We start from the raw sequence: 22187 nt of genomic DNA on the forward strand, positions 1-22187 counted from the left end.
AAAACAAATTCATCAACAAACAATTATAAACACACTTCAAACAAATGAAAAAAACTGCCTCAGCACAAAAAAAGAGAAGAAAGAAAGAGAGAGAGAGACAGAGAGAGAGAGAGAGAAAGAAGGAAGGAAGGAGAAAGAAAGAAAGAAAGAAGGAAGGAGAAAGAAAGAGAGAGAGAGAAAGAGAAAGAAAAAGAGAAAGAAAGAAAGAGAAAGAAAGAAAGAAAGAAAGAAAGAAAGAAAGAAAGAAAGAAAGAAAGAAAGAAAGAAAGAAAGAAGGAAACTCTTGGTAAAGAAAGAGAAGTTATAAAGAACCAAGCAAAAATTTTAGAATGAAAAATTTGTAATAGAAGAAATGCAAAGGTTGGTAGAAGGAACCAGTAGTAGAATAGAAGGAGAGTATAGAAATAAGAATCAGTGAACAGGATTATAGAATAATAGAAATTATCCAATCCAAACAACAGGGAAAAATAGACTGAAAAAAAATTAACAGAGCATCAGGTCCTGTTGGACTATAAGCAAGAACTTAACTTTCATGTCATCAAAGACAAGAAGAGAAAGAGGGTAGCGCTAAAAAGTAAATAATAGCTGATAGAAAAAATAGGTGAAAATGTCCCAAATTTGGAAAGAGGCATAAATGAACAGACTCAAGAAGCAGAGCGAACCCAAAAAGGATAAACACAAAGAAATTTACACAAAGACACATAACAATTAAACTTCTGAAAACTAAAGACAAAGAAAAAAACTTGAAAGCAGTAAGAGAAAAATGGCATCTAACCAAGAGAGAAAAGACTATTTGAATGACAGAGGATTTCTCATCAGACAGCAGGAAAGCAAGAAAGAAGTAGCCCAATACTTTTCAAGTGCTGAAAGAACTGTTAACTCAGAGCAAACGAAAATATCCTCCAGAAAAAAGAGAGGAAATCAAGGCATTGAGAGATGAAGGAAAGCTCAGAAAATCTGTTGCCAATAGACTACCCTAAAAGTAGTCCCAGCTACTCGGGAGGCTGAGGCAGGAGAATGGCGTGAACCTCGGAGGCACAGCTTGCAGTGAGCCGAGATCGCACCACTGCACTCCAGCCTGGGCGACACAGTGAGACTCCGTCTCAAAAAAAAAAAAAAAAAAATGGCTAAAGGAAGTTATTAAAACAGGAAGGAAGTTATAAAAGAAGGAATCTTGGAACCTCGGGAAGTAAAAAACAACAAATAAAAGCAAAAATATGGGTAAATATAATAGGCTTTCCTTCTTACTTTCAGTTTTTTTAATTATGTTTGAAAGCTGAAGCAAAAATTATAAACCTATCTGATATGGCTCTAAATATATGTAGAGGAAATATTTAAGACAATTACATTACAAATGGAGAAGGGTTAAGGGACATACAGGGAGGAACAATTTTTAGACTTCACTCAAACTGGTAAAACAGCAATGCCAGTAGACTGTGATAAGATATATATACTGTATATAATATCTAGGGTGACCGTAAAAGCTATACAAAAAGATACTCTCAAAAACACTATAGACAAATCAAAATGGAATTCTAAAAAATGTTCAAATAACCAATAGGAAGGCAGAAATGGAAAACAGAGAAATGAAAATCGTAATTTAAAAAATGACAGACTTAAGCCCTAATACAGCAATACAATAATTATAGTACATGTAAATGGCCTATACATACCAATTAAAAATTGGTACAGGGAATTAAAAACACAACTCAACTGTATGTTGTCTGTAAGAAAGTCACTTCAGAAGTAATGATATAGGCAAGTTGAGTAAAAAGATAGGAAAAAAATATACCATGCAACATTAAACAAAAGAGAGTAGGGAGTAGATATATCATTAGCAGACAAAATAGACTTCAGAACAAAGAAAATTACCATAGACAGAGGAGGATATTTACACAATGATAAGAGGGCCAATGCTCTAAAAAGTCTTAGTAATCATATGTGTATGAACCAAACAACAGAGCTTCCAAATATGTAAAGCAAAAACTGATGAAACTTACAGAGAAATTCACTATTACACAGTTAGAGATTTCAATACCCCTATCTTACCAACTGATAGAACTTATCAGAAAATTAGCAAGGATACAGAAGAACTCAAAAGCATCATGAACCTTCAGGATCTAATTGATATTTATAGAACACTTCACCCAACAAAGCAGAATACACATACTTTTTGCTTTTAAAAATCAATTTATTGGGTATATTTAATATATTCAACCTAATGTTATGGGATACATATAAATAATAAAATAGTTACTATAGTTAAGCAAATTAACATACCCATCATCTTACATAATTATCCATTTTTTGTGTAACAGCAAAAATCTACTCAGTTTTGCAGATACTCTTAATACAGCACAATTTTGTTAACTATAATCCTCATGATGTTATATATTAGATCTCTAGACTTGTTCATCCTACATATCTACTACTTTAAAAAAATGTCAATAGCGTTTGGGGTACAAGTGGTTTTTGGTTACATGGATGAATTATATAGTAGTAAAAAAAAAACACATACTTTTCGAGCTGGGCATGGTGGCTCACTCCTGTAATCCCAGCACTTTGGGAGCCGACGTGGGCAGATCACTTGAGGTCAGGAGTTCGAGACCAGCCTGGCCAATATGGTGAAACCCTTTCTCTACTAAAAATACAAAATTAGCTGGGCATAGTGGCATGCGCCTGTAATCCCAGCTACTCAGGAGGCTGAGGCAGGAGAATCACTTGAACCCAGGAGGTGGAGGTTGCAGTGAGCCAAGATCGTGCCACTGCACTCCAACCTGGCGACAGAGCGAGACTCTGTCTCCAAAAAAAGAGAAAAAACCGAGAAACACATTTGATGTGACCCTTGAACGGGCTTTTACACAGAAAGGTGAATTATTTCTTTTAACACAGACTTAAATTTATATTTTTTAAAACAAAGTCTGAAATTAATCAGTATTCCCTATCCTTTTTTAACAAACAGGAACTTAGCACACTTTAGCTTCCCTATGCCTATCATTACTTTATTAAAAAATAGGAAACAGCTCTGTACTCCCTATCTGTGGCAATCAATAGGAATACTCTATCTCTGCCTTGTTGGGTTTCTCCAGACAACCTCTCTTCCTCTTCTAAGTAACCTATCCTTATCCACACTGCCTAACTACAGGAGCTTAAAGCTGACAAAACTACAGCTTTGTATGTTGAGCCCAGCTTAGTCTTGCTTGGGTGACTCAATGCAAGCACACATATTCAAACAAAGAAATACTAGATGATAAAGGCCCTCAGCAGAAAGCCCACTAGGCCCCCAAAAATCATCAGAGCTCACTGGAAGGGCTACTAGAAATGAGTAGAATGTTCCCCACCTGGCAGTCCAATCTAAATGGGGCTTACTGCATTAACTAAATGGCTGGAGAGAAAGAAAATAACTGAATGAGTGTTGATGCCCACTAGACTGTTCTAGTCATTTAAATGCATTTGAAGCCTCGGTTTCCTCACTTCTAAAATTCTCACGGTTCCATTAAGTGAATAACCAAAATATTATTTTAAAAATAAGTTTGCAAAGGACTCTTCACATATATTACCTTGTCTAATTTAATTTTATGTAAAGTGCTATGTGAAAGCTTTCCAAAATATAATGCTGGGGTTATCCTCACTGCTGGTGAAGAACCAGCAAATCAAAGATAATTATAGAGCACTATTGAGAGGTGAAGCCAGCTGGGATTCTGGGTCGGGTAGGGACTTGGAGAACTTTTCTGTCTAGCTAAAGGTTTGTAAATGCACCAATTAGCACTCTGTAAAAATGCACCAATCAGCGCTCTGTGTCTAGCTAATTGGGTGGGGACCTGGAGAACTTTTCTGTCTAGTTAAAGGATTGTAAATGCACCAATCAGCACTCTGTGTCTAGCTAAAGGTTTGTAAACATATCAATCAGCACTCTGTAAAAACACACCAGTCAGCGCTGTGTCTAGCTAAAGGTTTGTAAATGCACCAATCAGCACTTTATAAAATGGAACAATCAGCAGGATGTGGGCGGGGCCAAATAAGGGACTAAAAGCTGGCCACCAGAGCCAGCAGCAGCAACCCACTCGGGTCCCCTTCCATGCTGTGGAAGCTTTGTTGTTTCACTCTTTGCAATAAATCTTGCTGCTGCTTGCTCTTTGGGTCCGCACTACCTTTATGAGCTGTAACACTCACCACGAAGGTCCACGGCTTCACTCCTGAAGCCAGCAAGACCACGAACCCACCAGGAGTAATGAACAACTCCGGACGTGCCACCTTTATGAGCTGTAACACTCAACGCAGAGGTCTGCAGCTTCACTCCCGAAGCCAGTGAGACCACAAACCCACCAGGAGGAATGAATAACTCCCGACACGCTGCCTTTAAGAGCTGTAACACTCACTGTGAGGGTCTGCGACTTCACTCCTGAAGTCAGCAAGACCACGAACCCACCATGAGGAGGAAACTCTGGACACATCTGAACATCTGAAGGAACAATCTCCGGACACACCATCTTTAAGAACTATAACACTGGGCCGGGCGCGGTGGCTCAAGCCTGTAATCCCAGCACTTTGGGAGGCCGAGATGGGCGGATCACGAGGTCAGGAGATCGAGACCAGCCTGGCTAACATGGTGAAACCCCGTCTCTACTAAAAAAATACAAAAAACTAGCCGGGCGAGGTGGCGGGCGCCTATAGTCCCAGCTACTTGGGAGGCTGAGGCAGGAGAATGGCATAGACCCGGGAGGCGGAGCTTGCAGTGAGCTGAGATCCGGCCACTGCACTCCAGCCTGGGCGACAGAGCTAGACTCCGTCTCAAAAAAAAAAAAAAAAAAAAAAAGAACTATAACACTGACTGTGAGGGTCCGCAGTTTCATGCTTGAAGTCAGTGAGACCAGGAATCCACCGGAAGGAACCAATTCTGGACACACTATCAGCTGGCCCAGACAGTGAACATAAACTGGATTTCAAATTATAATTTTAAAAAATTACTATTCATCTAGTTCATGTATCAGCATGCAAATTATCTGCTCTGTGTACTACCTACTGTTATTTCTTGATTCTGGGAGTGTTCTCGGTAGTAGGAAACCTGATCTAGAATCAATAAATGATGGTAGGTCATTTCAGGACACACCACTTTACCACTCAAGTTCTAGACTCTCTTATGTAATAAAAAGGGAAAAAGATAAAAGGAAGCACTTACTGAAACTGAAATCCCTTACCTTCATTACCTAACAACAAACCAAAAAGGTATTTTGATCTCCATTCTATAGCCGAGGAAGCAGAGGCTCTGAGACACTAACTTTCCTAGGGTCAAGCAACTAGTAAGTGAAGGAACCGGACACAATTCTTCTATTTTAATACTAGCTTAAGCAACACATCATTAGGAAGATAAATCTACTGTGTGTCAAAAGGCAGAAACAAAATCAGTTCAAGCCTGGGTACCTATTATAAGCCATTTCAGCATAATGTTTAAGGATTTCTGTCTCAAAAGTATAAATGATTTTGAGAGTAATGATTAATTCCCCCACATTTACTTTGAGAAATGACTGTCAAGAGGTGACTAGCACAGAAGCTTAGCCATATAATTTATTAAAAATTGTTCCTAGTTTCTTAGAAGCAAATAGACTATTCTTCTTTAGAGGCAACATTTTCCCTAAACTGCCTAGTTACTTGACAATCATCAAGTTCCACGAAGGCACTCAACCTTCTCAAGAACATTATGACTGAGAGATCTGGCCTGAAAATTCACATATGATCAGTCATGTTATAAAACCATTTCTATAAATAGCAACCTCTGGCAATACATATGATTGTTTAACACATCATTAATTAGACAGGCAGAGACGCAAAGGAAGTACAAATTCACAGAAGAAACCCCTTGCACCACCAAGATATAAAGTCTTCCAGAAAAAGTACTCAAGAAGAAAGTAGAAAAATCTAAGCCTCAAAGCACAGTAATGACCCTATTTGTCAGTAATAGTTATGCATGCCAACTCTGGAAATAAAAACTGAATTACTAATGTCTTACTCTAAATGTTTCTGTTCCCAGAGAGAAATTGATAGGGAGAGGTGAAGTTAGCCCAGGCATTTTGGAGGAAACAGAGAGGGATCAAACTTCAAATGGTAATCATCTTATGCCAAAACAAAATATAGGGCTTCTGAAAATGGTGCATTGGTTTCAAGTTCATATCAAACATCTTAAGCAGTATAATTTGCTGATTATCTTTCATATTAAGTTCTTTTTTCCCCCTTCATACTATAGCTTCTCAAAGCCTTAAGGTCAGAATCTAATTTTAAGACCTAGAAAAAGTTTTTATTTTAATCCCAAAACGAGGATCAATTCTTCAAATGTTAAAAGTGTGATATTGCTGAAGACTGTAAATTGCTCATTTTCAGTGAGAGACTTTAGCAGTTACAAAATTGGAAAAGGAGTGAGTGGGACCAAAGCCAGAAAGAATCAAGAAAGGGAGAATCAGGCCGGGCATGGTGACTGACGGCTATAATCCCAGCACTTTGGGAGGCCGAGGTGGACAGATCATAAGGTCAGGAGTTCGAGACCAGCCTGAGCAACATGGTAAAACTCCGTCTCTACTAAAAATACAAAAATTAGTCAGGTGTGGTGGTGAGTGCCTGTAATCCCAGCTACTCAGGAGGCTGAGGCAGGAGAATCGCTTGAACCTGGGAGGCGGAGGTTGCAGTGAGCCGAGATCGCGCCACCGCACTCCATCCTGGACAACAGAGCGAGATTCCGTCTCAAAAAAAAGAAAGAGAGAGAGAGAGAGAATCTTGGAGGAGCTGAGAAGGACCCAAGGGAGGGCAGAGCGTATGTGTGGGCATGAAGACCTAGGAAGAGGTATGGCTGCTTGGAAAGGGGGTGGAGGAATGCAAGAGAGGGCAGGGAATAGCGGAGGGTAGGTGAGGGGAGGAGAGTGAGTAAAATACTTGAAAGAACTAGCTAAGGAAACTAACTGGTGAATAGCAGTCAAATGCAAAAGACAGCCTCAAAGGTATGCCCATATTTATAAGAATCTTCCCCAAAACTCCGGAAAAGTAGAGCAAAAAAACCCTCAAAAAACAAAAAACTGGAGAATTCTGAAGAATGATAATCATAAAAACCTTTTACAAACATACAAGTAAGAAAAGCTGTCATATAAAGACCTCAAAAACTATTATTTACAAGGAAAAACAGATCTGGCTAATATAACTGAAAGTTTATTTTTTAATAGGATGTTCGCTTTTTTCATGGCCTCACTCCACAGAAAATAAAGCAATTAAACATATGCTTCTGAAAAAAAGCATAATTCTTATGTTTCTAATTTTTAGTTTTTTAATTGTGGTAAAATACATATAATACTTGCCATTTTACCCATTTTAAAGTGTACAATTTTGGTAGTATGAGGTACACTCATGATGTTATTCAACTGTCACAACTATCTATTGACAAAAATTTTTCATCATCCTGAACAGAAACTCTGTACCTACTGAACACTAACTCCCTTTTCCTCCGTCTTCCAGCCCCTGGTAACCTCTATTTTACTTTCTGTCTATGAATTACTCTATTCTAGGTACCTCATGCAAGTGGAATCATAACAATATTTGCGTGATTTATATGAATCTTATCTGTATATTTAAAACAACCTAAATGTCCAACAGCAATAAGGGAATGGAGATTTTTTAAAAAGTGATTTAGTCATATATTGGAATACTATATAGCAATAAAAAATAACTTTATTTGCATTTAAAAATCTCAAAAACACTGCTGACCAAAAAAAAAAAAAAAAAATGCTGCTGGGCCAAGCACAGTGGCTACACCTGTAATCCCAGCACTTTGGGAGGCTGAGGCAGGTGGATTGCTTGGGCCCAGGAGTTCGAAACCAGCATGGGGAACGTGGTAAAACCCAGTCCCTACCAAAAAAGAAAAAAAAAATTAGCCAGGTATGGTAACATGTGCCCCAGAAGTCGAGGCTGCAGTGAGCTGTGATCATACCACTGCACTCCAGCTGGGGCGACAGAGCAGACCCTGTTTCAAAAGAAAAAAAAAAAAAAAAAAGTAAAAAAGTATATTCAACCTAACTCATATGTATAAAGGACACCAGGGCTGATCACTGCCTGCTCTAGCACATAGAAATCTTGATTGTCAAATTCATACATCCAAGAGGGGCAAAAACTCCCAGCTCAGGTCCAGATCTAGATCTGGCCTTCCTGTTAGGCTTCCTATTGAGCTCACTGTTACGTAAGATACAGTTATAGAAATGATTTTAAATAACCCAAGACATCATGGAATAACTATATTAGCACATCTCACATCTCCCTTTACTTTTTTTTTTTTTTTTTTTTGAGACAGGGTCTTGTTCTGTCACCCAGGCTGGAGTGCAGTGGCGTAATCACAGCTCACTGCAGCCTCAACCTCCCATGCTCAAGCAATCCTCCCACCTCAGCCTCCTGAGTAGCAGGCACATGGCACCAAGCCTGACTAATTTTTTAATATTTTTTATAGAGATGGGGGCTCCCTATGTTACCCAGGCTGGTCTTGAACTCCTGAGTTCAAGTGATTCTTCTGCCTCAGCCTCCCAAAGTGCTGGGATTACAGGTGTGAGCCATCGCACCTGGCTACATCTCCCTTTTCAAAGCACACAGTGTCTTATTTTCTGTTGTTGGTTAGTTAGGCTAAGTAAATTATAGCTAACTCACTCTATGAAATATTAGGTTGCTGTTAATAATGCAAAATATAAAGACTATCACAACATGGAAAAAAATTTCCAAAACAATATTAAATAAAAATAACAAAAAAGTACACGAAAAAGGATCACAATCATGTAAAAACATAGGTACATATGGATAATGATAGGAGGGGAACAGAATTATCAGTTATATTATGGTAGCAGAATTGAGTGATTTTTCATCTTTAATTTCTTTCAATGTTGCATTAATAAATTATTTAACCAGTGTTTTAAAACACTCTATATATTATAAAAGAATTAGCTAAACTATATCCATTTTTCATAGCTATAAATCCACAGAAACCTTTGGGTGTATTCTAAAAAATATTTTAGATCTCTCAAGTTTCATTACTTTAAAACCGAATTAGGAGTCAAATTCAGTTGTCTCTGCTTACCGACAGCACGGTCCTGGGAAAGTTACAGAATCTCTCTAATCCTTGTGTTCCTCAGCCACTGAGCTTCTGTATTTCCAACATTGTTCAGGGAAGCCAACTGCTTAAAGATTAATCTCAGATCCTGGACCCATCCCCCACCCCGCCACTTCCTCTACCTGGGGAAAACAGTTCTTAGTATTGGACGCCACCTTGCCAGAGACAGATGAAACCTTGAAGAGTTTATTATATCCCTAAAGATAAATAACATTTGTTCCCCAAGAAGAAAACTAATATTCACTGAACACCTGTGCACCCGACACTGTACCAAGTATTTCACATATGCTATATTGTATACCTTCCTGGGTCCCACTAGACCACAGAACCAATTTCTGGAGGGAGCCAGGGCAATCTGCATCTTAAATAAATTCTTTATTTCAATAAATTTTAAATAAAGTGCACACACAAGTTTGGAAACTAAAGATCTAGGGACAAATCATTAGGGGGTTGTGGTGTACATTTTTTAAAACGTAATGGAAATTATCAGAGTATATTGCAGGTAGTAAATGTTAAGTGTTGTTTCTGTAAAAATGGTTGTCCGTTATATATTGTCTACATGTGTACTAGGTCACAATATAAAATTTATTTCTTACTGTTGGTCACAGTCAAAAGGTCTGAAAAACACCGGCTGAGCATTACAGACTTAGAATAATGCACAATGAGGCAGAATAAAAACAAAAAAGCCAGAAAAAGGAGATGGCATAATATCTATAATTTAAGCTCCACAAGTATCTACAGAATTAGCAAAATGTAAGACACCTAAATTCTGATCATTCACAGTAATAAGGGGAATTAAGGTATTGGTAAGTTGGCTAAAAGGCCAATAACGTTGCTTTAGCCAATAACCTTATTCTATCCCCACTTTTTGTTTACCGTAGATAATAACAAGTAGAATGGACAAATTAATCAAACTTCACTATCCCCTATGCCAGATGGGATGGTCGTTAAGAAATGCATGGTATAAAGAAAGAAAGGAAGCAGTTTAGTTTATTTATAATCAAATTCCAATACCTGAATAACCAAAAGTAACCATTCATTAAAACCATCTGTGGGGTCCTACTGTTGATCATGGCTAATCAGTCCTAAGTACTGTAAATATTTATTACGCCATCCCCCCGCCGCCCCTTTGTTTAAAACCAAGCCACGGAATTTATGGGAAACTAGAGTAACAACTCTATCTCTAAGTGAACCTAAGACAACCAGATTCCCTAGCAGTGGCAAGCGAGCGGCGCGCCTGCTTTTCTCCACTCCAAGGCGGGAAAAGCAGAGCTCCCGGAGCCGCGATTTTCCCTAGAGTGGGAGCGACGCGTAGCTCAAGCCAGTGCCCCACAGGAACCAGGTGGCAGTTGACCAGGTGTTCCCCCGGGAACTTGGGGCCCGGAAGGCTTGCCCACAGAGAAGAATAAAATGCGATCCCACCTGCACACATACAAACACGATCGCACGTGCCAAGCCAGGACGGAAGCACAATACGTGTTTCTGTCGCGTGGGGGAAACGCGAAAGGCGGGGGGCGTGGAGGACGGTAGCAAACCCTTCTCAACCCCCGGCCCACTGCCCCTACCCTTCTGCCCCCGCCTCTCCAGATTGGCTGGAGATCGAGTCCTCAGATCGGGAATTCACGCGCGGGAAAAGCGTAAAAGAGAGCGAAGCGTGCTGACGAACGGGACAAATGAAAACCCCACAAACTTACCTTGGTGGCAGCCGCCGCCGCTCGCTGTCCGGCCCTGAACTATACAAGCAAGCCTCCGAGACTGCGTAGCCGCCAGAGGGGAGGGTCCGGACCTGCTCGAGCCGGAAAGAACCGGCCTCCGCTGTGAGCAGGTTCCCGCTGAAGCGAAGCTAACCCAGACTGAGGCTTAAAAGGGGTCGACCTGGTTAACTAGAAAGGGCGACTAGTGACCCTGACCTGGATGCGCTCGGATTGGTCGATTCCAGTGTTGTCTCAGATGAGACTCTTCTATGATTGGCCAGAAAAGTCAAGCGGGAACCCGGAGGTTGGCAGGTGGGGGGCGGGAACAAAACAAAGTTGTTACCCTAGCAACAGAGAGACGCCGCGCTCTCCACAGTCTTTTCGGAGCCTAGCCTGAGACCGGAAAACTGACCAAGGTGAGGAAACTCGAACCTTAGGAGGGGAAAAGACAGGGTCCTCAGATGCCGTGGCTATCAGAAAAACTAGGGAAAACTCTAGATATTCATAACTCTGAGAGATACCCCAAAAAGCCACAACTTGAACAATCCTAGACTCTAGAAGCAGGACGCTGCTTTAACAAAACTCGGTTTTACAGGATGTGAGTGAGAGATGGGTGCTGATCGACTGTCAGAAGGCAAAAATGAACATCTGAAGGTTTCTCAACTGGTCTTCTCTCAACTCTCACATGCACTTATTGATTCTCCCTTCCCATTAATAATGACTAATTTGGGAATGTAAACCATATTCTCTTATAGGAGGATCTGGGTGCTCCAAACTGGAGCAGCCACTGTACCCTTCTGTTTTATATGTGCCACTGTACCCTTCTGTTTTATATGTGCAGGCACGATTTATCCTGGCCTAGCATGCCTTGGTTAGGAAATGTTTTGGGGGATATAACACTTCAGACTGGGGGAAAAAAAATGACCCCAGTACTCACTATGTGAATAATGTCCTTTGTGCGACAACTTGAACTCTGTGGCCTGAGAGTTCCAGTGTTGCTTGGTTAGATAAGCTGAGGAGTGAGAAGTGGTCAGACCTTCACTTGGTGGGCCCGAGTGTACTGTGCAGAGACTACTTGTACCTACAAAACCTACTACTCGCCAAGGGCTGATTGGGAAAGTATTACATGTCGTTTGACTGTAACTGTCAAAAGATGAGGAAGTATGACCAAAAAAATTAAATCTGAGTGAAGGGAGAGAACCCAGTTTGACCAAAGAGGGAGGAGTCATCACTCCTTAAGAGCTTCTTGTGATAAGGATTCAGAACAGAGACTGTATTTCCTAAAGAAATAAAAAAAAAATAGGACTCGGGGAGAAAATTTAAAGCACAGCAAGAAAATTTGCCGGGCCAAGCGCGGTGGCTCCTGCCTGTAATCCCAGCACTTTGGGGGGCCGAGGTGGGCAGATCACTTGAGGTCAGGAGTTCAAGACCAGCCTGGGCAATATGGCGAAACCTGGTCTCCACTAAAAATATAAAAATTAACCGGATGTGTTGGCGCCTGCCTGCCTGGATGCTGAGGTGGGAGAATCACCTGAGCCCTGGAGGTCGAGGCTGCAGTGAGCCGTGATGGCGGCACTGCACTCTAACCTGGGCGACAGTGAGACATGGTCTCAAAAACAAAAGAGGTCTCATACTCCACCTCTATCTAAAAAGAAGTCCCTCCAACTTCCTTTTAGATAGAGATGGAGTATGAGACTTCAGATAGATAAACAAAGAGGAAAAAATATTAAATGTATTAAGTTTGTCTGAAATGTACTATATAGCATTCGATAATTCAGGATGGGTCCTACGGAAACCAAGGATTTGCCTCTCCATATAAAAACTAATTTTTTTGTAATCTCAGCACTTTGAGACTCCTAAGCGAGGGATCGCTTGAGCTCAGGAGTTCGAGACCCATCTGGGCAACACGGTGAAGCCCCATCTCTAAAAGTAATAACAAAAATTAGCCGGCGAAACCCCGTCTCTACAAATAATACAAAAATTAGCCGGGCACACTGGCGCAGCCTGTAGTCCCAGTTACTTGGGAGGTTTGAGGTGGGAAGATTACTTGAGCCAGGGAGGTCGAGGCTGCAGTGAGCGGAGATCGTGCCACTGCACTTCAGCCTGGTCTACAGCAAGATCCTGTCTCCAAAAAAAAGAAAAACAAAACAAAAACAAAAACAAAACTCACTTTTCAAAAAGAATTGGGATGGTACAGACTGCTCATGAATAAATGACTAAAATAGAGGAAATCTGAAATCAAAAGGTGCTTTTTTTTTTTTTTTTTTTTTTTTTGAGACTGAGTGTCGCTCTGTAGCCCAGGCTGGACTGCAACCTCCACCTCCCGGGTTCAAGCGATTTTTGGCCTCAGCCACCTGAGGAGCTGGGATTACAGGCACGCGCCACTATGCCTGGCTAATTTTTGTGTTTTTAGTAGAAACGGGGTTTCACCATGTTGGCCAACTGGTCTCAAACTCTTGACCTCAAGTGATCCGCCCGCCTCGGCCTCCCAAAGTGCTGGGATTACAGGCGTGAGCCACCGCGCCTAGCCAAAAGACACTTTTTTTAAATTTAATAATCAATAACTATTTAATTTCTTGACCTCTTTTTCTATGAAAGATTCCAGGTACTTTCAAAAAGCATCTTCCTTAAATATGTTTTAAATTTGAAACAAAAACTGTTAAGTTCCCATAGTTACTTATGAGTTAGTACATTTTATGGTAGTGAAAGTTACAGACAGGAAAAAGAAACCATTCTTAGTATTGTAACGATACATTCAAAATGAATTATTTTTAATAGGTGGGAAATCATTGATGAGTATAGTTATCAAATAATGCAAAGCAGAAAGCAATTAGTCAGTATATTATAATTTAATTCAGACATAGGCAGAGATGATGTCACTTTTGTGTTCTCAGAAGAATTTTAAAGGAGGAATTGCTAAATTAAGGCACTATATAAATAAAGTTGCTTCAATTTAGGAAAGCTGATTGAAAAAAATAAATAAAAAATATGAAGTTGCAGAAGAAATGCCAAATTTATTTAGAGAATAAATAGATTTTCAGTACTTTCAAATCATTGTGTTAAAGTCAGTATTTTACATAGGGATATATCTATTTACTTAAACAAGTTCCAAAAGGATATTGCTTGGTGAATTTTTTTTTTTTTTTTTTTTTTTTTTTAGATAGAGTTTCTCTCTGTCACCCAAGCTGGAGTGCAGTGGCATGATCTTGGCTCACTGCAACGGCCACCTCCAAGGTTTCAGTGATTCTCCAGCCTCAGCCTCCCAAGTAGCTGGGATTACAGGTGCCCGCCACTATGCCCGGCTAATTTTTGTGTTTTTTAGTAGAGACAGAGTATTGCCATGTTGGCCAGGCTGGTCTTAAACTCCTGACCTCAAGTGATCCGCCCACCTTAGCCTCCCAAAGTGCTAGGATTACAGGATGAGCCACCGCACCCAGCCCTGCTTGGTGGTTCTTTATCACCCTGATTTTATTTACTATATATACTTTAATTAATAAAATTTACTATCTATTTGAATAGTCTGTAATTCAGAGTTTTCACTAATTTACCTAGACTTTTCTACAATTAACTGATGTCAAAAGCCATTTTTATTGATACTGTGGATGGAGGCAAATAAAATAGAAAGCATGATCCCAGCCTTACAACCAGTCTGACTTTAACTCAAGGTTACTGATATTGCTTAAGTGCTGTGGGTCTGGAGCCAACCTGGTTGAACTTTTTCAGCCCCTGACTGGCTCCAGTGTTAGGTTAATGAGCTGGTTCTGGAGTGTCCGTTGCTTTAGCTCATTGTGGCTAGTAGATGGTCCAATCATGCTTCTATTTATGAAGACCCCAAGTACTCAGGTTAATGTGGGAAAATCAAAGGCTCTATCTGGAAAATGTTGCCATTAGCATTGGCCTAGCAAAAGAAAATGAAAGAAAGAAAAACAAAGAGCTTAGAAAATTTATTTTCTAAATGACCAACTCTCAAATAAAAGACAGTAATATATTTTGTTTTTACTGAAACGCTTAAATTTTCCTTAGTTTAAATTTATTCTTGGCCTATGTAAGTGACAGTGCCAGATTCAAACATTTTAGGCAGTGTGGCTCCAGAATCTTCTTTTTTATTTTTTATTTTCATTATTTTATTTATTTATCTATTTTTGAGGCAGGGTCTCACTCTGTCTCCCAGGCTGGAGTACAGTGGCCCGGTCTCGGCTCTTCCATCTCTGGGACTCAAGCTATTATCCTGCCTCGGACCCCTGAGTAGATGGGACCACGAGGGCACGGCACCGCGCCCGTCTAATTTTTGTGTTTTTTGTAGAGTCGGGGTTTCGCTATGGTGCTCAGGCTAATCTCCAGCTCCTGAGCTCATGTGACCCATGAACTCACCTTGGCCTCTCAAAGTGTTGGTATTACAGACATCAGCCACCACACCCGGCCAGAATCTTCTTTTTAAAAATCACTACACTGTACTATCCAAGTAGTCAGGGCAAAAGGAAGAATACGCTCCAAGGTACAAAGGCAGGAAATGATAGAGTATGTTTAATAAGCAGTTTAGTTTTTAACACAGTATGTAGGAGAATAATAGGAGTGAAGGACAAAAAATTACGTTGGGACTATATCCTGAAGGACCTTGATTGCCAGACTCAGGATGAACTTAAATGTATATCACATTTAGAAATAAAAGATAGACCAATAAACTAACACTGCATAGTTCATTGTAGTAAAGATAGTTCACTACAAATAGTTCATTTGTAGTTCCTAAAAATGTCCTCCTGTTTTAGTTTTTCAACTGTGATCTACTTGTGTCAAATGAACTTTAATAAATGTTTTTAATCAAGTTTAGTAAGTTATTCTTAGTATGTTAGACTTCTTAAAAAGCTAGTAGAATCTTCCTTTCCATTGAATTTAGAATGCTTTTTTCTAAAAATTCACAAATTGCTTTTCTCTTTTGATACTTTGAACCATTTAACTAGTTAGTCACAAAATATTTGGGATTCTTTTGTTTCTCAAAGTACAATATCAACAAACTTATCATGATTTATTTATTTATTTCTGTTTTCATGATTTATTAATTTGTGTTTACAGATTATTATTACATTTGAAGGTAAAAATACTTTGGCTAAAGTGGTAATTTTATTTTTATATTTCTATTTCAATTGAGCTATAGTGCAAATCTATGGCATTTTATTCTAGCATGATTTGGAAGTCCAACTGGACGTCAAGAAGTCTAATTCCCAATATGCATCAAATATATAAAGTGTTACTAAGAATCATTGTGAATAATTTAACAAAAACAAATGTACACATTCCAAGGAGGACCATCCCCTTCGAAGTAGTCACTTTTGGAGGCTAATCTATTTATTCTAATGTGGTTGTTATTGCTAAAATTGCTTTTGAAACTTCTGTTTTAGAATCACCTTGAGGCATGTAGCACATTCTTTTGAATATCCTCAAAAAAGAAAATCTTCATATTTTGAAAGTAGGCATGATATCTAAATATATCTAGAAATCACTTGGGGACAGATCTGATGTGTAATCAAACCAAATGATACCGTAATGATACCTATTTTCTTGGTGATACATATGAAGGTAATTCCAAATAAAAAGAAAAATCCCAAAATATTTTGAGCATTGATAGCATAATTTACATCAGTGTATAACCTTCCAAATGACTATTTTGAAATATAACATTCAGATGAATTTAATCATGCTTCATTTAGTATTAATCCACTGCTGACTATGTGCCAGCTCCAGTTATTAAAGACACTAAATCTACAGGTATAGCTTCCCACTGCTCACACTGGCCTACTTCCCACCTAATGAGAACCAGGCCAGAGTTCTTTTCCAACTAACTGGTAGTGATTTAGAATTAATCTGGTTTTTCTAAATCCAGTATCCAATGTACCAAAGGAACCATAACATTCCTTCATAACCTCCACTGTGGGTACCTAGGTGACATGAGAAAGCCACCGACGCAGTACCTGGTGTGTTTTCTCTTTTCCAGCTGGAAGTTTGAGCCCTATTCTGCCCTATTCTGAACCTTCATCTCTAGCAGTCAAGTTGTGCACAGTCCTTGAGAACTGTACCCCACCTTCTATAGGCCAGCGTCCTTCTTCACCCTAAATAGTTCTACCTGTAACCATTACTTCAACCTTTCTGCCCCGAAGCACTGCTCATGTCCAGGAACTCCTGCTGCCATGTCTCTGCCAAGCAGATAAGACCACATAAATTGTAGTTCTGACTACTACCTCAGACACAATATTTGGAACTTTAGAATACCTACTTATGGGTTAGCTTTGCTGGTCCCAGTTTATTCTTCTTTCATTGGCCTACCATTGAACTTTCACATATCTCATGATCAAATATCTGTGGGTACTGATACTATGTGTCAGATAATGATATTTTTATATAGCATTTCATATTTTAGTAAACTCACCTGCATTGCATAATTTGATCATCAAAACAATTTTGTAAAAGTATGTAATACTGGTATAATAAACAATTTCTACTATATTTGTTTTTTAAATATCTCATTTGCACCATCTCAACTCAAATACCAATTATATAATTGCATCAGATACCTGGATGCGTTTTTTTCTTTCATTGTCAAAGGTTGAAAATGTTACAATAAATTTTTGCTTTTAATATTAGGTAAATATTTAATGAACACATAATCAACTAGGAATTTAAAAATATAAACAGGATCCTCTTTGTTTTATTTGTGTCAATTATTCATTTCCATTGCAGACTACCAGATTGTACTGTGAGAGAAAATTATTTTATTACCTTTTATTTCACTTTTCCAGTTTAATGACTTTCCAATGTAATGAGTTTTATCATTAACTTATTCCACATCATTATTAGACATGATAGTCATACCCAGCAAAATAAAACTTTTAAATAACTAATAATAACCAACATATGTTGAGTGCTTACTTTGTGACCAGCACTGTTCCAAACTCTTTTACTTGTATTAAGCTACTTAATTCTTGTAACAACCCTAAAAGATAGACACTGTTATTATCTCCATTTTATCAATAAAGAAAATTAGATAATCGGAGTTTAAATAATATGCTGAAAGTCACAGAGCTAAGAAAGTAAATGATGGATACAAATCCAAGCAGTTGACTCCAGAGCCCCTGCTTCTAACCGCTATGATATATTGCCTCTATGCTACAGGTACAGGGCAATTTAATATTTACTTCATACCCTCAATGTCTTTGATAGATACTAGGATCAGTTTTCTATTTTAAAAAGAAAGTCAAAATAATGGCAAAACATAATTTAAAAAACCAGAAGATTTGTAAAACACTATCTGCATGCAGATTGATTTTGACAGTACCAGCACACATTCGAGAATCCTTTTGTATTACTGTTCTAGGCACAAAGCAAAAATTTTGGAGATCATTTAATAAAAGTACTAAAGAAATACTTCCCATGAGTTAATTTTATTACCATGTTTTCAAAATGTCAGCAGAAGTGTAAAAAAAGATTCCTATTATATTTATGCCCAAATCACTACCAACAGATCTAATTCTACAGTCTTTATTAAGGTTATTCATAAAAGTCTGACACCTCTAACATTTTTAAAGATCCTGAACTTCCTACTCCAAATATAACTGCAGAGATTATTAAAAAGACTGCTGCCTGAATGGTAGCATTATAGGTAGTTATACTTTTCTTATTTATACATTTAATGTATTATTTCCTAAAAAGCCCACAATAGACATTTATAGTATCACTGTTATAATCAGAAAAACAATTTTTCATTGAAAGTCAATGAACTAACCCATTGGAGCTCTCAAATGGCAATATAATGCTAGGCATCATCAAAGGTTAATTAATAATTGAAATAAAGCAGAAGATACAGGCCTGCCTGAGGCAAAAAAATGTGAAATGAATACAGATCATCAGGGCATGTACCTCAAACAACATATTTTTCAGTTCACTTAGTAGAATACACAGCCTAAACAGCGTACATGAGACAAATAAAAAGACAATCTAAAAAATATGTTCCCAAATGATGATACATAATGTATCATACACTTTTTCTAGAGGTAGGGCTTAAGAATCTACATTTTAAACCAACTCCCCCAAGTGATTATTAAGCACATTAAAACCCGAGAACCACTATAGTAGGTGCTCGATAAGTGCTTGTTAGCTTGAGTATGACATTTTAGTAAAGCAGGCTGAATGTTTGAGTTTACTTGGTGCTCCAGGTCTGTGAGTTAGCAAAATACATACATTTGAAGGAGTTTAAAAGGATTTCCAAGGAAGTATAAGAACCAATGGAGTGACCGAGGGAAGAAGGGAGATATGACAATAAAACATCTTCGTGTCTTAAATAAAACAGAAAAGTAAAATACCTCTTTCTGATTATCTTTTTCTTCAGATAATGGAATCTGAAAATATGGATTCTGAAAATATGGAGACAGAAAATATGGACTTTGAGAGTGTTTCTTCAGTTACAGCTCTGGAAGCCCTCTCTAAGCTACTTAATCCTGAAGAAGAGGATGATTCTGACTATGGACAGGTGGTCATATACTTACAGTTGAATTAGTTTTGTTTATGGGAAGTTGTGGAACCATATTTGAACAACCTGTTCCCACCTAGCTGTGGGAGCAGAGCTGTGTCATTTGATACATTCATAGGAAGCTACAAGGCTGATTATGCATGACAATGTAACCTCTAGTACATTTCTAGCAAACATAATTATATTTTTCTAAACCACCTGAACACTGAATAAGAAAATAGTTCTGTAACTATGGTAGCAATAGCCACATTTCAAAATGTTGTCATTTATATTTATGGCTAAAGAATGCCTGACAACCATTGCAGAGTGGTAGCTAGGATTGTTTAAGCCTAGACGATATTTCTATAAGACAAATATTTTCAGTTATACAGTATTAATTGGACCCCCAAGTACCAGTCCCTTAATTTTCTAATTTGTCTACACATTAACGCAGAACAGAAAGTTTTTGAGCCAAATAATAGGGCAAACTAGCTTCAGTCTACCAAGATTGTCTTCCCAGTAATGCACAAATAAAGTTGTGGAGTCTAATTAGTTGAGTAGCATTTGGGGTCAGTATAAGTAATGCCAGCAAGGCTTGCAGTAGCAAGATGGGCTTCATTTTAGGTAGAAGAGTTCCTTGATCTGACCTTTTACCACTCCAAGGTTACTGCCAGTATTCCCAGAACAATTAAAACACGTTTATATAACTCCCCTCTCTCCATTCTCCTATTTCTTAACTATCAGTGAGCCTTGGCTATCAGATTGCCTATGATAGGGCAAACAAAATTGGGGGCAAAAAATCCCATACTATAACAGACTATGTCAATTTGCATAAAATTATTTTAATGAAGTGTTTTGTTATATGACAAATTTACCATGAATAAATCATCTTTCACAAACGTATATATCAATTTACTCCTCCCAAAATTTATTTTTGCCACAATGTGGAGAAAAAAGCAAGCTATGAACAGGCAGCAAATTCAGTGGCTCAGACTGACACTGAACTGAGGTACCACCCTAAGGAAGAGCTTAGGTGGAATAGGGCAGAATAAATAAGAGGTGAAATGGAAATAAAATTTGTAGAAGAACTGAGTCAGCTTGGAGCCAGGATCAGGAACCAGGAAGTTTTAGTGAGGGAAAAGTCTTAGTAGAGGCTGAACAAAGAAACATCAGGAAGCTAAGGACAGCATTGGCTATACACAACAAACAGGACATAGGAGAAAAAGTTAGGAACAATGTATCAGTGAAGTTGGGAAGGCAAGCTTATTTTTGCTACCTTAGTTGAAGTAGCAGAATAATAATTTTCTGGAGCCTACATCCTAGGAAAGGTAAGGTTATGCCATATAGAAAAAGTATATCAAGTATTTGAGAAACAGTGACCTTGAATATAGTGAAGTGGAACTTGTAACTGTGACAGATTCAAATATAAGGATTTACCCTGGTTACAGAGCCTATTCCATTTGGTGTTTATGGTTGGAGGTGTTTATTTGCATCTAGAGGTGTTTCTAGGAGGAAAGATGAGTGCTTATGAGAATAGAGACTAACATAATATTACTGAGTTGTACAGTTTATAAAGGAAAATTACTATAATAATGTATGATTCTGTATATCTGGGTTATAAGCAATTTTGAGATAATTGGTCATTCAGACACTACAGTACAGATATCATTAGAGGACACAGAATTAGAGTATCAGAACAGTGGGAGAATAATTAATGTTTCTAATGAACTATTACATTTTCCAGGAGAGAAACTGCTTTTCATTTTTTAACATGTATTAATCTTGGGAACTGTGGGATGATTACAAGAGTGATGTATTTTTGAAAATATGCTCTCTGAAAACAGCAAGAGAACAGTTGCATACACATTGCTTCATTTACACTATCCCTTTTCTATATGACTTGTTAAGAATCTGGGAGATTGGGGAGAGAGTGTCTGTCATTTTTCAAACTCATGAGGGGATCTTAAGGCCTGTGGGAAATAAGGTTCACTGCTCTTCACAGACATTATAATGAGGATGTTCTGTCTTACATATTACAAAGTGGCATGAATTGCAATGATAAATTGCTCAGATAATTGGCTGTAGATTAATGGTAAAGGCTCAAATGATGTTCTAATAGAAAATAATTGCCAGATGGTTTTTAATGTTTTTATGATCCCATTCCGTCTTTTAACTTGAAATTTTTATTTTTAATCATTTATTTTCATTAAATTAATAAATTGAAATTCCTATGTGTTCTGAGCCAATCACTGTCCATGGAGAGTATACCAATTTTTGTCATGAATGTCCAAGATTTTTTTCTACTGCTTTTAATTTTATGTTGAAGGCAGCACTCAACAAGAGGCCCTCATGTTCTGAGAAATACTTTACTCTGATTGACTATTAGTGTTCTGATGATTAATAATTTAAGAAAAGTACTACACATTTATATGACATTAGTGATTAAAAAGAGGGAAAAAAGTCCCAAATATTATCTTGGGATTTTCACATAAAAATGCCTGTAATGCCTTAACTGCAGACACAGCACTTTTGGAACACCTTTTGAAAAGGAATAATTACTGTCTCAGACACTTTTGAGATATTATAGATTAATTTCTGATTTGTAACTTTTGGAATAGTTTCACATAATAAAGACCCATGTGAGCTGTTCCATCAGCTTTCAAGGACAGACACTACTCTCCTTGCCCAAACAAGACATTCTAACTTTTGTACATGTCTAAAGTCTTAGGAGATGAGGACAGGGGCCTGAAAAAAGAGAGATAGAGGTGCTAGTTGGCCAGTTGGCAAGAAGATAATAATTTTTTGACTGCCAGCAGTGGAGTGAGTTGGTGCTGCAGGGCATGACATCAGCAAAAACAATAGTGAGAAA

At 38.2% G+C, this 22187-nt stretch overlaps 2 protein-coding genes across 9 annotated transcripts in view; one reads left to right on the forward strand and one right to left on the reverse strand.

The window, feature by feature from the left end:
* Positions 1-22187, reverse strand: part of NUP62CL (nucleoporin 62 C-terminal like) — a 107077-nt gene that overhangs the window by 57286 nt on the left and 27604 nt on the right. For 5 of the 7 annotated variants that reach the window (XM_077989571.1, XM_028842182.2, XM_077989569.1 and 2 more), the window contains exon 1: positions 10822-10847. The exons of the other annotated variants lie outside the window; for them this stretch is intronic. The gene's annotated coding sequence lies outside the window, so the exon portion shown is untranslated. Of the gene's footprint in view, positions 1-10821; positions 10848-22187 lie in introns of those variants that run through there. 7 annotated transcript variants of the gene reach the window in all.
* The window catches only part of DNAAF6 (dynein axonemal assembly factor 6), a 37467-nt gene continuing 26439 nt past the window's right edge, over positions 11160-22187 (forward strand). Inside the window, exons 1-3 of one of the 2 annotated variants that reach the window (XM_077989573.1) lie at positions 11160-11237; positions 11663-11940; positions 19199-19339. In XM_077989573.1, coding sequence (XP_077845699.1) covers positions 19202-19339 — 138 coding nt within the window. In that variant the 5' untranslated portion in view covers positions 11160-11237; positions 11663-11940; positions 19199-19201. The remainder of the gene's footprint in view (positions 11238-11662; positions 11941-19198; positions 19340-22187) is intronic. The other variant, XM_001094814.5, reaches the window with a different exon arrangement.

The sequence above is a fragment of the Macaca mulatta genome, chromosome X (assembly GCF_049350105.2).
Source record: "Macaca mulatta isolate MMU2019108-1 chromosome X, T2T-MMU8v2.0, whole genome shotgun sequence".
Classification (NCBI taxonomy): Eukaryota; Metazoa; Chordata; class Mammalia; order Primates; family Cercopithecidae; genus Macaca; species Macaca mulatta.